This window comes from Pelophylax lessonae, assembly GCF_965119305.1.
Source record: "Pelophylax lessonae genome assembly, chromosome: 4".
NCBI classification, from domain to species: domain Eukaryota; kingdom Metazoa; phylum Chordata; class Amphibia; order Anura; family Ranidae; genus Pelophylax; species Pelophylax lessonae.
This window is the reverse complement of record NC_138771.1, coordinates 333,881,321-333,896,357: the sequence shown is the minus strand read 5'-3', so window position 1 is coordinate 333,896,357 and position 15,037 is coordinate 333,881,321. Positions and strand designations below refer to the sequence as shown.

At 44.8% G+C, this 15,037-nt stretch overlaps 1 protein-coding gene across 1 annotated transcript in view; it reads right to left on the bottom strand.

The window, feature by feature from the left end:
• The window catches only part of BNIP1 (BCL2 interacting protein 1), a 32,450-nt gene extending 17,638 nt beyond the window's left edge, over window positions 1–14,812 (bottom strand). Inside the window, exons 1-4 of the mRNA XM_082256212.1 lie at window positions 14,675–14,812; window positions 10,234–10,326; window positions 2,131–2,222; window positions 132–233 (exon numbers count right to left, since the gene is read on the bottom strand). Coding sequence (XP_082112338.1) covers window positions 132–233; window positions 2,131–2,222; window positions 10,234–10,326; window positions 14,675–14,809 — 422 coding nt within the window. The 5' untranslated portion in view covers window positions 14,810–14,812. The remainder of the gene's footprint in view (window positions 1–131; window positions 234–2,130; window positions 2,223–10,233; window positions 10,327–14,674) is intronic.
• Window positions 14,813–15,037: the final 225 nt, after the last annotated feature.

Sequence of the window (15,037 nt, the reverse complement as noted above, 5' to 3'; positions counted from 1 at the left end):
ATATCTGCACATGGAGCATCCCTACTGTCAGTGGACTCTTTACTAGGTTCACCTGCTCCATAGGGCAAAGGCATGGTCAACATTATAACACCGGACACAATGAAACCTGTAATTTAAAAAAAAGACGGTACCTCTGTCTTGTAGAATCACCACCTTCAAGTAGTTCATCCTTCTCAGAGTTATCTATCGCCAGCTTAGAGGAAAGATTTGCCTTCCTCCACACAGTCTGATTGCTGAAATAGATGTAATGCATATACTATTACACACAATGTCATTTTTTTTTAGCAACATTATGAATGTACAGCTCTGGACAAATCTGGACAGGTTAGTACAAAGAACAAGAACAATTAATGTGCAAAATAACCCACAGCAGTTTTAAGCGAATTTTAGATATAATGTTCTGCTAATAATGGTGGAACAGTGTGTGTAAAGTGGAACTAAAGTCCAGCTGTAAAAAAACAATGAGCAGGCGGGCTTTTAATGCAGAAGAGACATGCACTGTCTATTCTGCAATAAAATGCCCCTACCTGCCTGCTCGCTGTCTCCTGCAGCTCTGTAAGCTGAGCTGTGCATGCGCAGCTCAGCTTATAGTGCCTCCTGTGCATGCGCAGCTCAGCTTATAGTGCCTCCTGTGCATGCGCAGCTCAGCTTATAGTGCCTCCTGTGCATGCGCAGGAGTGATGTCTTCGCCCACTGGCCAATGAAGAGGTCCGAAAACTGATGCTGGATCGTTAGACAGGTAAGTATGAAGACTAGGGATGTATGAGATATTAAGACCGAGTATGAGTACCGATGCTTTTCCTCAAGTACTCACCGATACCCATTTTAGGGTCATGTGACAGTTTTTTTTTCTTTTTTTTTTTTTTTTAGACTATTGAATGCAGTGTTGAATGGATGTATGCACTGCTCGCAGCAGATAGATAGATGGATGGATGAGCTTAATGAACTAGAAGTGCATGCACAGTTGGATTTGCCGGCTGTAAGCTTGGATAGATGGATGATCAACTCCTCTGCTGTAGATCAATGCAGTACTGAGTGGGTACGTGAGCTGCTATCTCACAATGGATGGATGGATAGGCTGCAAACTGACCATAAAGTATCTATAGCACAGTACTGAAAGTATGACCAAGATAAGCCGTGATAGTGTACAGCCCTGATGGCATGTAGGTCTAGTGCAATAAACATAGGCTAACGGTCCAAAGCAGTAAAAGTTGTATAGGCCATTCTGTGTGATAACACCATGAGACATGTGGGACATTTAACAGCACTCACCGCTATGTGGGGGGACGCAATCCTATCCGCCCCCAAGCTGATGTTACTTCACATTTGCACGAGTAACGATATTCATGCAAATGCTTAGTATCGGCACATATACCGGTATTGGCACAACTCTAATAGAGAATTTAGTTCCACTTTAGGGTCTCATTCAGTGAGATAACAGAGCAGACAAAATTTGATTTTAAGACTTTGGAGCGGATATCCCCTTTTCATAAGGCTAGGTGACAAAGAGAAAAGGGTTAACAGGCGCATGGGCTGCAGCCCTAAAGGAGTCCATTTAAAAGTAAATTTTTAAGGAGAGAATATTTAATGGTGGCTGATCAAAGATAAAAAGTCCAGAGACTAAGGGCTGCCATCAATAGGAACAATCTGAGAGGAAAATGGTTGCATAAGAGGTGTCCGGTCTCGAAATGTCAAATCTACGCAGTTTGCTAGTGTCCATCCCATCAGTCAAGCTAAATCGTTTCGGTGAGGCTGCCCCAACACAAGGCAACCAATGCATGAGAGATTTTACTGCTGTGTAACCACTGGGCAGATCTAATCTCATTTGTCCCAGGGACCATTGTCACCAAGACAGAAAATGACATGAAATGCAAACTTTAACAGTTATCACCAATACAGGAGGTAAGTAAAAAGTTTCCATTGGGTACGAGGGCAAATGTGTACAAGGGGATAATCCCCTCATGTTAGAGATATTTCTTCACTTTTCTTCTTTTTCTCCAAATGACAGAAAATCTGCACAATAGAATGCAAGCAGCAAAAAAAAAAAAACTGATGGATTTAATCCATTCCCTGCTTAAACAGGTTTTGGGTTTAGATACACTTTAGCTAAATCTTTGCCTCAATACCCACCTGAGCATCTGTTTTTTGTGGCATTCCATCTCTTTTAGCAAAGTTTGCTTGTCTGACTCCTTGTCTTGTTCTTTGGCCATCTGCTCCAGGTCCTTTCAGGTAAAACATATTAGACACATTAAAACTAAACCCCGGTAGATTAAAAAATGCACAGATTATTGCAGCACTTTATTCATTAATACACTCTTAAAGTGATTGCAAAGTCTCTTTTTTTTTTAGTTTAAAATAACAAACATGTGCAGTGATTTTGCACAGAGCAGCCCAGATCCTCTTCTTCTCAGGTCCCTCTTTAGCACTCCTGGCTCCTCCCGCAAGTTGAGTGCCCCCCACAGCAGGCAGCTTGCTATGGGGGCACCCGAGCCGAATCACAGCTCTCTGTGTCCAATCAGACATGGAGCCCAGCCCTGCCCCTTTCTCTCCTCATTGGCTTACTGACTTTTATTGACAGCAGCAGGAGCCAATGGTGCTGCACTGCCATCTCAGCCATTGAAGAGGGCAGTCCCAGGCAGCGAAGACACTCGTGCAACATTGCTGGATCTAGAGGGACTTCAGGTAAGTATTAGGGGGTGCTGGGAGGCTGCTGCACACAGAAGGCTTTTTATCTTATTGCATAGAATGTATTAGGATAAAAAAAACAGCTGCCTTTACAACTACTTTAAATATTTGTTATTGCAAGCAGTGTGTGTAAAGCCAGCTATAGGTAGGAAAGTGATTTTCTTTCCTGAAACTGGAATCCCGCCCATTGAGCCATTGTGTTCTCCCTGCAGGAAGGGAGGGGCAGACAGAGCCGTCCATGCCAGCAGAACACAGTGATTACTGCTAGTGGCTATAATAACTGCTAGCAATAATCACATGTACAATCCGACAGGCTGGTTGTACCCAAGTTCATCAATCAACTTGGATATATTCACCATGCCCATACATGGTTCGAATCTCTTCCAGTCCCTGCTGAACCGGCTTTAATACACTTGACTTCAGCATCTTTCAGTCCTCTATAAAGCAGCAGCAGTCTGATTGGAAGATGGCGATACAGCACTAGGAGACAATTAGGTGTGCTACATGCAAATAAGGAAAATTATCATAGGAAGATCTCATCAGTCTCCTGCTGCTCTTTAACCAGTTCCCTACCGGCGGCATTGTAAAATTACACCGGCAGGAACACTTTCTCCCTCCGGGCGGGCATCGTATGACGTCTGCCTGTTCTCGGCGCACAGTGTGGAGATCAGGAATGAGGTGTGTCCCTCAGGACACAACGCATCTCCGATCACTGTAAAGAGCCAATAAAAATGGCTCTTTACCATGGGACCAGCTGTGTTCAATCACAGCCGGCCACATGCACTGTCTTTGTGCACAGCGTGCAGGGAAGCGATCGGGGATGAAGAGTGTTACTTTGACACAGCCCATCCCAGATCAGGGTAAAGAACCAATGAAATTGGCTCTTTACTGTGTGACCGGCTGTGTCCAATCACAGCCGGTCACAGAATACAAACAAACCGCGGTAACTAGCTGTTACCAGGTTCTCCTCCTCACACACCGATCCTGTACGAGGAGGAGATTGCGATAACAGCTAGTTACTACTTACAGCACAAAGTAAAACACACTGATTGCCCACTAATAAAGAGTACCTGTCACTCACAACCCCTCAAAGTACCCGAGTACCTGTCTCCAGCCCATCAGAGTACCCGAGTACCTGTCTCCAGCACATCAGAGAACCCGAGTACCTGTCTCCAGCCCATCAGAGTACCCGAGTACCTGTCTCCAGCCCATCAGAGTACCCGAGTACCTGTCTCCAGCCCATCAGAGTACCCGAGTACCTGTCTCCAGCCCATCAGAGTACCCGAGTACCTGTCTCCAGCCCATCAGAGTACCCGAGTACCTGTCTCCAGCCCATCACAGTACCCGAGTACCTGTCTCCAGCCCAACAGAGTACCCGAGTACCTGTCTCCAGCCCATCAGAGTACCCGAGTACCTGTCTCCAGCCCATCAGAGTACCTATCTCCAGCCCATCAGAGTACCCGAGTACTTGTCCCCAGGCCATCAGAGTTACTGTCTCCAGCCTAGAGTACCCAAAGTACCTGTCTCCAGCCCATAGTACCCGAGTACCTATATCAGAGTACCCGATCTGCACCCCATCAGATTACTAGAGTACCCGTCTCCAGCCCATCACCGTAACCAAGTACCTCTCTGAAGCACAGAGTACCCGAGGTACCTGTCTCCAGCCAATTAGAGTACCCGAGTACCTATATCAGAGTACCCGAGTAATCTGCAGCCCATCAGATTACTCGAGTACGTGTCCCCAGCCCATCAGAGTACCCAAGTACCTCTCTGCAACCCATCAGAGTACCCGAGTACCTGTCTCCAGCCCATGAGAGTACCCAAGTACTGGTCCCCAACCCATCAGAGTACCCATCTCCAGCCCATCAGAGTACACATCTCCAGCCCATCAAAGTACCTGAGTACTTGTTCCCAGCCCATCAGAGTAACTGTCTCCAGCCCAGAGTACCTAAGTACCTGTCTCCAGCCCAGAGTACCCAAGTACCTATATCACAGTACCCGAGTACCTATCTGCAGCCCATCAGATTACTTGAGTACGTGTCCCCAGCCCACCAGAGTACCCAAGCACCTCTCTGCAACCCAGAGTACCCGAGTACCTATCTGCAGCTCATCAGAGTATCTGCAGCCCATGCCTCATAGATTATACATTGGGGTGTTTACTTTCCAAAATGGGGTCATTTTTGTGGGGGTTTCCATTGTCCTGGTGCTCCAAGGCCTTAAAAAGTGTGAAAGGTAGTCAGGAAATTATATGTGTAATTTATGTTTCTAGAATGCCTGAAGGTGCTACTTGGATGTAAAAGTCTCATACATGTGGTATCGCCATACTCAGGAGGAGCAGCAGAATGTGTTTTGGGTTGTAATTTTTGCTATGTACATGCTATGTGTTAGAAATATCTTGTCAATTGACAACTTTGTGTAAAAAAAATAAAAATAACTTATTTTTTAGTTTTAATTTAATTTTCTTTCCACATTTTCCAAACTTGTGGAAACAAAGACATGTTCAAAAGGCTTATGATGCCTCATAGAATATACATTGGGGTATTTGCTTTCCAAAATGGGGTCATTTTGTGGGCAATTCCACTGTCCTGGTGTTTCAGGGCCTTCAAAAATGTGATAGGTCGTTAGGAAATTATATGTGTATTCATGCTCCTAGAACACCTGACGGTGCTTCTTGGATGTTGGGCCTCTGTATGTGGCCAGGCTGTGACAAAGTCTCACATATGTGGTATCGCCATACTCAGGAAGAGTAGCAGAATGTATTTTGGGGTGTAATTGCAAGTATGCATATGCTGTGAGCGAGAAATAACTCGACAATTTTGTGTAAAAAAAAAATAAAAATCTATTTCCTAATTTTCCCAAGAATTGTGGGAAAAATTACAACTTCAAAAAAAATCACCATGCCTCTTACTAAATACCTTGGAATGTCTACTTTCCAAAAAAGGGTAATTTTGGGGGTATTTTTACTGTCCTGTCCTTCCAGGGCCTCAAGAAATGAGGCCGTCAGTACATCAGGTGTGATCAATTATAATGATTGGCACCATAGCTTGTAGACTCTATAACTTTCACACAGACTAAATAATATCCACTAATTTGGGCTATTTTTTATCAAAGATATGTAGCAGTGTAAATTTTGGCCCAAATTTTGAACAAAATTTACTTATTTGCAAAATTTTATAATAGAAACTAAAAAAAAAAGTGGGGGTTTTTTTTCAAAATTTTTGCTCTTTTTTCACTAATATCCCAAAAAATAAAAAAAACAGTGGTGATCAAATACCACCAAAAAAAAGCTCTTTTTGAGTGAAAAAAAAAATTATAAAAAGTTGATTGGGTAGTGTTACATGACTGAGTAAATGTCATTCAAAGTGTGACAGCGCTGAAAGCTAAAAATTAGTCTCGGCAGGAAGGGGGGGTGAAAGTGCCCTGTATTGAAGTGGTTAACTAAAATCTAGCTACTTTAGGGCTTGTTCACATGGCTCTTCAATGGTAGTACACTGACCAAATCATTGTTTGTCTTCTGGTAGGTCCAGTCAGGGGTTTATGACAGCTGTGGCTATTCAGCCTGTGTAAATCAATGTCAAACTGACACTATCTGCAGCTTCTCATACGTAATCACACATAGAGCGATTTTCTGTGATTAAGGACAGATGAGCAACCCTGGATGCCAGCTCTTGTAGGGGGCCCGAGCACACAGGGGGGGGGGATTAGTGATGAATGACATTTACAGAAATTTTCCTCCAGCAGCTGAAAGCTGATCTCTCCCCCTCTCCCTGCTGCATTTATCTGCTGAGAAAGTCAGTTGTCCCCCCTTAATCCCCTCCCTGTGTGGGCCCCCCTCTCAGCCCTGGCACCAATGTCAGCTCTGCTCCTAAGTTTGTTATCGCTGTAACTATGTTTCTCTTCCTGCAGTTCTTCCTATACTCCTTGTCCCAGCCTGTATTTTTTTCCTCTCTCTCCCATTGCTCTGTCTTCCTGACACAGGCACAGCTGATCAGCTGCATTCCCATAGGGTGAAGAATTTGCTGTTATACCGGTTCTATAGCTGCCTGTTATCTTGTCCCAGTGCAGTTTAGTGTGCTTTATGTAGCTGGGCTTCCCACTCCTCTCCCCCAGACTGCTTCCTGACCTATGCAACTTTGCTTCTCCCCTACACTGTCAGTTCCCTCTGCAAATTCATGTATCAACTCCTTCTATTTAACCATTTACTAACTGATCTGGCAGTAGTAAACTCCAGTTTTTATCTTGTATCTGCAGGTAAGCCTATATTAGGTCTTACCTGTAGGTACAGTGAATATCTCCTAAACGTAGCAGCTGGTGATAGCACCAACGCATGTGCACTGCGCTCTCAATGGAGGGCATACCATCCATTGAGAGAGCCGTGCTGTGACCATGACACCCGTGCGCATGCATGTGAGTTACATCATCGCAGTTTGGCCAAACAACTGGAGCCCAAGAAACCAAAGAGAAGACCAGATGAAGATGGAATCCCTCTTAGTAGTGACAGCACACTGCTGGAGAGATCTGTTTTTTAGGTTAGAAAAATATAATTAAGGGTACAAACCTCTGGCTGTGTGAAGGAGGGGTTCAGGCTGGAGCCACCTGTCATTCTAAGGGGATGCAGTGCCGGTATGAACACAGCCGCAGGCCCTAATTGGACAGGTGTGCAGGTGAGTGGCCCTCAAATGCACACCGTCTGTGTTCGGACTGTACACCTGCATCCCCACGCCTGTCAGATTAGGATCTGCAGCTGTGATCAGACACATGCATCCCCACGTCTGTCAGATTAGGATCTGCAGCTGTGATCATACACATGCATCCCCACGTCTGTCAGATTAGGACCTGCAGCTGTGTTCATACACATGCATTCCTACGTCTGTCAGATTAGGACCTGCAGCTGTGATCAGACACCTGCATCCCCACGTCTGTCAGATTAGGACCTGCAGCTGTGTTCATACACATGCATTCCTACGTCTGTCAGATTAGGACCTGCAGCTGTGATCAGACACCTGCATCCCCACGTTTGTCAGATTAGGGCCTGCAGCTGTGTTCGTACACATGCATCTGTACGTCTGTCAGATTAGGATCTGCAGCTGTGTTCATACAGCTCCAGGTGGCTCAAGCCACATACAGTGGGTACGGAAAGTATTCAGACCCCCTTAAATTTTTCACTCTTTGTTATATTGCAGCCATTTGCTAAAATCATTTAGTTTCATTCTTCTTCCTCATGAATGTACACATAGCACCCCATACTGACAGAAAAACACAGAATTGTTGACATTGTTGCAGATTTATTAAAAAAGAAAAACTGAAATATCACATGGTCCTAAGTATTCAGACCCTTTGCTGTGACACTCATATATTTAACTCAGGTGCTTTCCATTTCTTCTGATCATCCTTGAGATGGTTCTACACCTTCATTTGAGTTCAGCTGTGTTTGATTATACTGATTGGACTTGATTAGGAAAGACACACACCTGTCTATATAAGACCTTCCAGATCACAATGCATGTCAGAGCAAATGAGAATCATGAGGTCAAAGGAACTGCCTGAAGAGCTCAGAGACAAAATTGTGGCAAGGCACAGATCTGGCCAAGGTTACAAAAAGATTTCTGCTGCACTTAAGGTTCCTAAGAGCACAGTGGCCTCCATAATCCTCAAATGGAAGACGTTTGGGACGACCAGAACCCTTCCTAGAGCTGGCCGTCCGGCCAAACTGTGCTATCGGGGGGAGAAGAGCCTTGGTGAGAGAGGTAAAGAAGAACCCAAAGATCACTGTGGCTGAGCTCCAGAGATGCAGTCAGGAGATGGGAGAAAGTTGTAGAAAGTCAACCATCACTGCAGCCCTCCACCAGTCGGGGCTTTATGGCAGAGCGGGCCGACGGAAGCCTCTCCTCAGTGTAAGACACATGAAAGCCCGCATGGAGTTTGCTAAAAAACACCTGAAGGACTCCAAGATGGTGAGAAATAAGATTCTCTGGTCTGATGAGACCAAAATAGAACTTTTTGGCCTTAATTCTAAGCGGTATGTGTGGAGAAAACCAGGCACTGCTCATCACCTGTCCAATACAGTCCCAACAGTGAAGCATGGTGGTGGCAGCATCATGCTGTGGGGGTGTTTTTCAGCTGCAGGGACAGGACGACTGGTTGCAATCGAGGGAAAGATGAATGCGGCCAAGTACAGGGATATCCTGGACAAAAACCTTCTCCAGAGTGCTCTGGACCTCAGACTGGGCCGAAGGTTTACCTTCCAACAAGACAATGACCCTAAGCACACAGCTAAAATAACGAAGGAGTGGCTTCACAACAACTCCGTGACTGTTCTTGAATGGCCCAGCCAGAGCCCTGACTTAAACCCAATTGAGCATCTCTGGAGAGACCTAAAAATGGCTGTCCACCAACGTTTACCATCCAACCTGACAGATCTGGAGAGGATCTGCAAGGAGGAATGGCAGAGGATCCCCAAATCCAGGTGTGAAAGACTTGTTGCATCTTTCCCAAAAAGACTCCTGGCTGTATTAGATCAAAAGGGGGCTTCTACTAAACACTGAGCAAAGGGTCTGAATACTTAGGACCATGTCATATTTCAGTTTTTCTTTTTTAATAAATCTGCAACAATGTCAACAATTCTGTGTTTTTCTGTCAGTATGGGGAGCTATGTGTACATTCATGAGGAAGAAGAATGAACGTAAATGATTTTAGCAAATGGCTGCAATATAACAAAGAGTGAAAAATTTAAGGGGGTCTGAATACTTTCCGTACCCACTGTAAATGAACCACTGATTCACACTGTACAGACCCCAGCACCCATGTGCATGACCCCCAACACAGAGATTTATTTATCAACTCAGTTTAATCTTTTAGATTTATAAGGAATTCTGTGAGTTATGTTGTATTTGTGCCTGCTAATAATGATTTTATTGTATTTTTATTGAAATATAGCTTAAATATTTTTCCTGGGGGGGGGGGGGCTGTCAGGTAGTCTGTACGGGGCCCCGCAAATTTCTATCAGCAGCCCTGCCTATAACAAGGCTTACCTATAGGTATTGTAAAAATGTCCTAAACTTACACCATTTAGGAGATATTTACACTGCATGCAGCCGATGACGTCATCGGCGCATGCGCTCTGAAGAAAGGTCTGCCATGCCGTTTCTTCAGAGCCCTGTGCCGCGATTGGTGGCTCCCTCCCCCGCACATGCGCAGGGGGGACGTCACGTGGCTTCGGCTAGTAGCACAGCCGGAGTCCGCAGACCCGGAAGGGAGACGGATGGGGCCTCCAGCGGGGATGACGCGGGCTTCGCTTGCATGTGAGTGTCACATAATGTGCTAGTATGCCTTGCATACTAGCACATTATGCATTTACTTTGCAGGTAACCAAAAAGAACATTTTTTCCCCAGGCTTTACTTCCTCTTTAAACCCCTTACTGTACCCACATTCACTTTTGTCACCCTTACTGTACCCACCGCAGAAAAAAAGCTGATCCTTGCAGTGTACAGCCATGGAAGGGTGTGTGAATGAACCAATAGAAATGCCCATTTGTAGTCTCCTATTACCTGTATCCTCAGTCTCAGGAGCTGGAACTTTTCTTTTACTTGAGCATTGAGGTCATTTAGTGTGCCGATTGGTCCCATGCATTCCCTGATATCCTGTAAACAGAAGAGAAAATAAATTACTCCTGTACGGATGTACACTAACCTACAGCTGTGTGTTTGTGTGTATGTTATATATGCATCCTACAAAATTAGAGTCTGGAGGAGGAGTGGAGGGGCACAGAATCCAAGTTGCATGAGGTCCAGTGTGATGTTTCCACAATCAGTGATGATTTGGGGAGCCATGTCATCTGCTGATATTGGTGCACTGTGTTTTATCAAGTCCAAAGCCAACACAGCCCTCTACCAGGAAATTCTAGAGCATTTCATACTTCCCTCTGCTGACCAGCTTTATGGAGATGCTGATTTCATTTTCCAGCAGGACTTGGCTGCCAAAAGTACCAATACCTGGTTTAATGATCATGGTATCACTGTGCTTGATTGGCCAGCAAACTTGCCTGACCTAAACCCCATTGAGAATCTGTGGGGTATTGTCAAGAGGAAGATGAGACACACCAGACTCAACAATGGGATGAGCTGAAAGCCACTATCAAAGAAACCTAAGCTTCCATAACACCTCAGCAGTGCCACAGGCTGATCACCTCCATGCCACACCATATTAATGCAGTAATTTATGCAAAAGGAGCCCCCGACCAAGCATTGAGTGCATACTATACTGTACATGGACATACTTTTCTGTAAGCCAACATTTCTGTATAAGGAAAAAAAAATTATTATTTTTTATTTATTGGTCTTATGTAATATTCTAATTTTCTGAGATACTAAACTGGCACAACAAAATGTGCGCATCAGTGTGCCCCTTAACAAAATATGCCCACCAGCGATCCCCATTAAAAAAAAAATGTGCCCCACATACCTTTAGGGCAGGAGTTGGCACAGGTGGCAAGCTGCAGAGGGCAGAAGCTGCAAGGTATCATACCTCACAAGGAGTGAGAGCCGGGAGCCAGGATCTGCAAAAAGCAGGGGGTGGGGCACACATGTCATGTCACACCTCAACTTGCGGCCCGGCCGGGAGTGAGAGCCGCGGCCAGCAGCAGGGGGCGGGGCGCAGATGCGACATCACTGGTTGCTGAGACACCCGCAGCAACCAATGACTGCTAAAATGTGGCACTACACTGGTGGCTTGACGGTCCAGAAAGGAACATCGCTCGATCCATCATTTAATGACCGCTGCTGTAAAGCATAAACACCGATCCATGCCTTTCACTAGTAAAAGAACCTCCCCCACTACACTGAAACATTAGCTAGGCACACATTTAACCCTTTGATCGCTCTGTTAACCCGATCCCTGCCAGCGTCATTAGTACAGTGACAGTGCACACCCCCCCCCCCCCCCAGATTTAACCCTTGCAGTGCAGGGGGCCGGCTACAAGGGTATTTTTGTATAATTCCCAAAGATCAACTTTACCCACTTCCAGGCCACCCACCGTGTATTTACGTTGGCACTTTGACGTTAAATACCGGTGTTATGGCAGCAGATAGCTGCCATAACCCTGGTATTTTCTTATGGGCCGGCGGTTCTCTTTCACATAAAAGTGTTTCCAGCGGCAAATTCGCCGCAGGATCACTTTTATGGGCGGCGGGAGAGGTGCCCCCCTTCCCGGTCTTTTTTCCGCTTACAGGAGCCGTCGGTAACAGGGAAACGATCCAGCCCATTGTAGTCCTAGGCAGGAAGTCGAGAGAGGGCAAGATGGCCCCCCACTCGACTCTATGGCCTTGGAGGACCGGAGCAACGTCATACATTGCTTCCTCCCAACGACCTTAAAGGGCCCTTTTTTTTTCTAGCAGAAAAATAAATAAATAAATGTTATTTTTTTTTAAGTGTAGATGTGAGGTCTGAGGTCTTTCTGACCCCAGATCTCACATTAGCCACTTAAGCCCCAGCCCTATTTCGGACACTTTTTGTTTACAAGTTTAAACCAGTATTTTTTCCTAGAAAACTACTTAGAACCCCCAAACATTATAAATATTTTTTTAGCAAAGACTCTGGAGAATAAAATTTCGGTCATTGCAATATTTTTTGGTATTTGCGCAGCAGTCTTTAAAACGCCATTTTTTTGGAAAAATTTGGAAAAATCACATTTCACTGCATTTAAAAAATACTAAACAGTAAAGTTAGCCCATTTTTTTTTGTATATTGTGAAAGATGATGTCACGCCGAGTAAATAGATACCCAACATGTTACAGTTTAAAATTGCACCCCCCCCCCCTCCGTGGGATGGCGACAAACTACGGTCAATAGAGATCTCAATAGGCGACGCTTTACATTTTTTTAACGGTTACCAGTTTAGAGTTAGGCTGGCCATACACTATACAATTTTCTTATTCAATTTCCTTTAGATTTACCTTAAACTATGCAGTGCAAGGGCCTGCCTGACTGCATACAAATTGAAAGTGTTTAGGTTTGACCCTATATTACATGGTTTTGGTAAATCTAAAGGAAAGTTGAACAAGAAAATTGTATAGTGTATGGCCAGCCTTAGAGTGTAGCTCTTTTTTTTTTTTAATATTGCTCACGCTCTGGCGATCGCAACGATACCTCACATGTGTGGTTTGAACAGCGATTTCATTCGCGGCTCGACTTCCATATACGTTTTTTTTTTTGCGCGCGAACTAACGGTGACGGGGGTGGCTAAAAATGTTTTTTTTTCCTATTTATTTTATTTTTTTAACTTTATTACAGGTTTTTAAAAAAAAAAAAAAATCTGATCACTTTTATTGCTGTCACAAGCAATGTAAACATCCCTTGTGACACCAATATGCAGTGACAGGTACTCTTTATGGAGGGATCGAGGGTCTAAAAGACCCTAGACCCCTCCACTACACTTCCATGTATGCAAAACGAAGTTTTTGCATACAGCCGTTTTTTAAATTTGCCGCCTTTTGCAGCACAGTAACCCGGAAGTGACGTCATGGACGCCGCCTCCGGGTTACGTCATCGTTTCCGGCTTTGATCGGGACTCCATCCAGCCGGCGGACGTGCCGGCTGGGTGCTCGGGTCTCCCGGTGGGACGGGAGGCCCGTTCAAAGTCACGGAAGGCGGCGGGAGGGGGGGGGGGACGTCCCCTTCCGCTCACCCGGGTAACCATCGAGCGGCTCCCGAGCCACATCGGTCATCACTGACAGAAAGCCGACCGTCGACTGTAAACCACGGTACTGGGATGATGCCTCTAGCTAAAGGCCTCATCCCGGTATAACCCCGCAAAGTTTGCCGATGTAGTCCTACGTCACTTTGCGGTAAGGGGTTAAAGGACCTGTCCTGCTTATTTCTACTACAAGGGATGTTTACAGATCTTGTAATAGGAATAAAAGTGATCAAAAAAATTTTTTTTTATAAAGGGACAGTGTAAAAATAAAAAATAAAAAAGGTAAAATAAATAAGAAAAAAAAAATTAAAGCACCCCGTCAATTCGAGCTTGCGTGCAGAAGAGAAAGCATACGCAAGTCGCGCTCACATATGTCAACAGTGTTCAAACCACACATGTGAGGTATCGCCGCGATTGTTAGCGCGAGAGCAATAATTTTAGACCTCTGTAACTCTAAACTGGTAACCTATAGAAATTTTTAAAGCATCACCTATGGAGATTTTTTAATTCGCCATTCCACGAGTGTGCGAAATTTGGAAGTGTGACAGGTTAGGTATCATTTTACTAGGCATAACATTATCTTTCACATGATAGAAAAAAATTGGGCAAGCTTTACTGCTTTCTTATTTTTTAAATTAAAAAAACGTGTATTTTTTTTCCCCAAAAAAAAAAAAAAAAATTGTGTTTGTAAGAACGCCGAGCAAATATGGTGTGACAGTTTTACAAGGATCTCCATTTTTATCTAGGGCAGTGATTTGGAAGTACATTTCCCATGATCCTCACCCACACTGAAAGAGTGCATGAGCATCATGGGAAAGGTAGTTCTGAAACATCTGGGATGCCAAGGTTCGCCATCATTGCTCTAGGGTCTCTGCTATATATATATATATATAAAGTTTGGAGGTTTTAAGTAGTTTTCTAGCAAAAAAAAAAAAAAATCAGATTTTCACTAGTAAACAACAAGTGTCAGAAAAAGGTCTGGTCCTTAAGTGGTTAACCCTTGCATTGCTGATGGGGATGAAAAGCATAGGAACAATGTCTTAGTGGGTGATGGTTGTTTTCTGCCCCCCAGCCCCCTTCGGACAGTTGTGCTGTCACATGACGTGATGTCAGCTGATCACTGGGCAGTGCTGAGGAATATGTTCCTGTACAGATTGTGTATTAGAATCGCCATCATGTTTAGAATACGATCAGACTTGCTCAGGATCCATTCATTCATTTGTATAAGGAGGTGTAAGTGCCCACAGCGGATCCCTCCTCCCCTGCATTGTACACTGACACCCCGGCCACTCATTTACCTGGATCAGCGCTTTTATCTCCAGGTCATACTTGACGATCTCCTGGTGACAGATCTCTACGTGGACATCCCGGGAAGACGCCATGTCTCCTGTACGGCGTCCGGAGAGGGACAAATCCTGCCCACTCAGCTTCATGCCTGCCTCTGCCGCCACCTGCTGGTTACATGGAGGATACACCGTACCGTTACACACCTGCTTCTGCCGCCACCTGCAGGTTACATAGAGGAACTACAGGCCAGACTCCCATCCCAGCTGCAAAGAATGCGAGCACCAGTGTTCAATTTGACATCAAAATTCAAATTCGTTTTAGTTATAGTCTTTTCAGTAAAGCTGGATACACACTATACAACTTTTGTAGGTAGA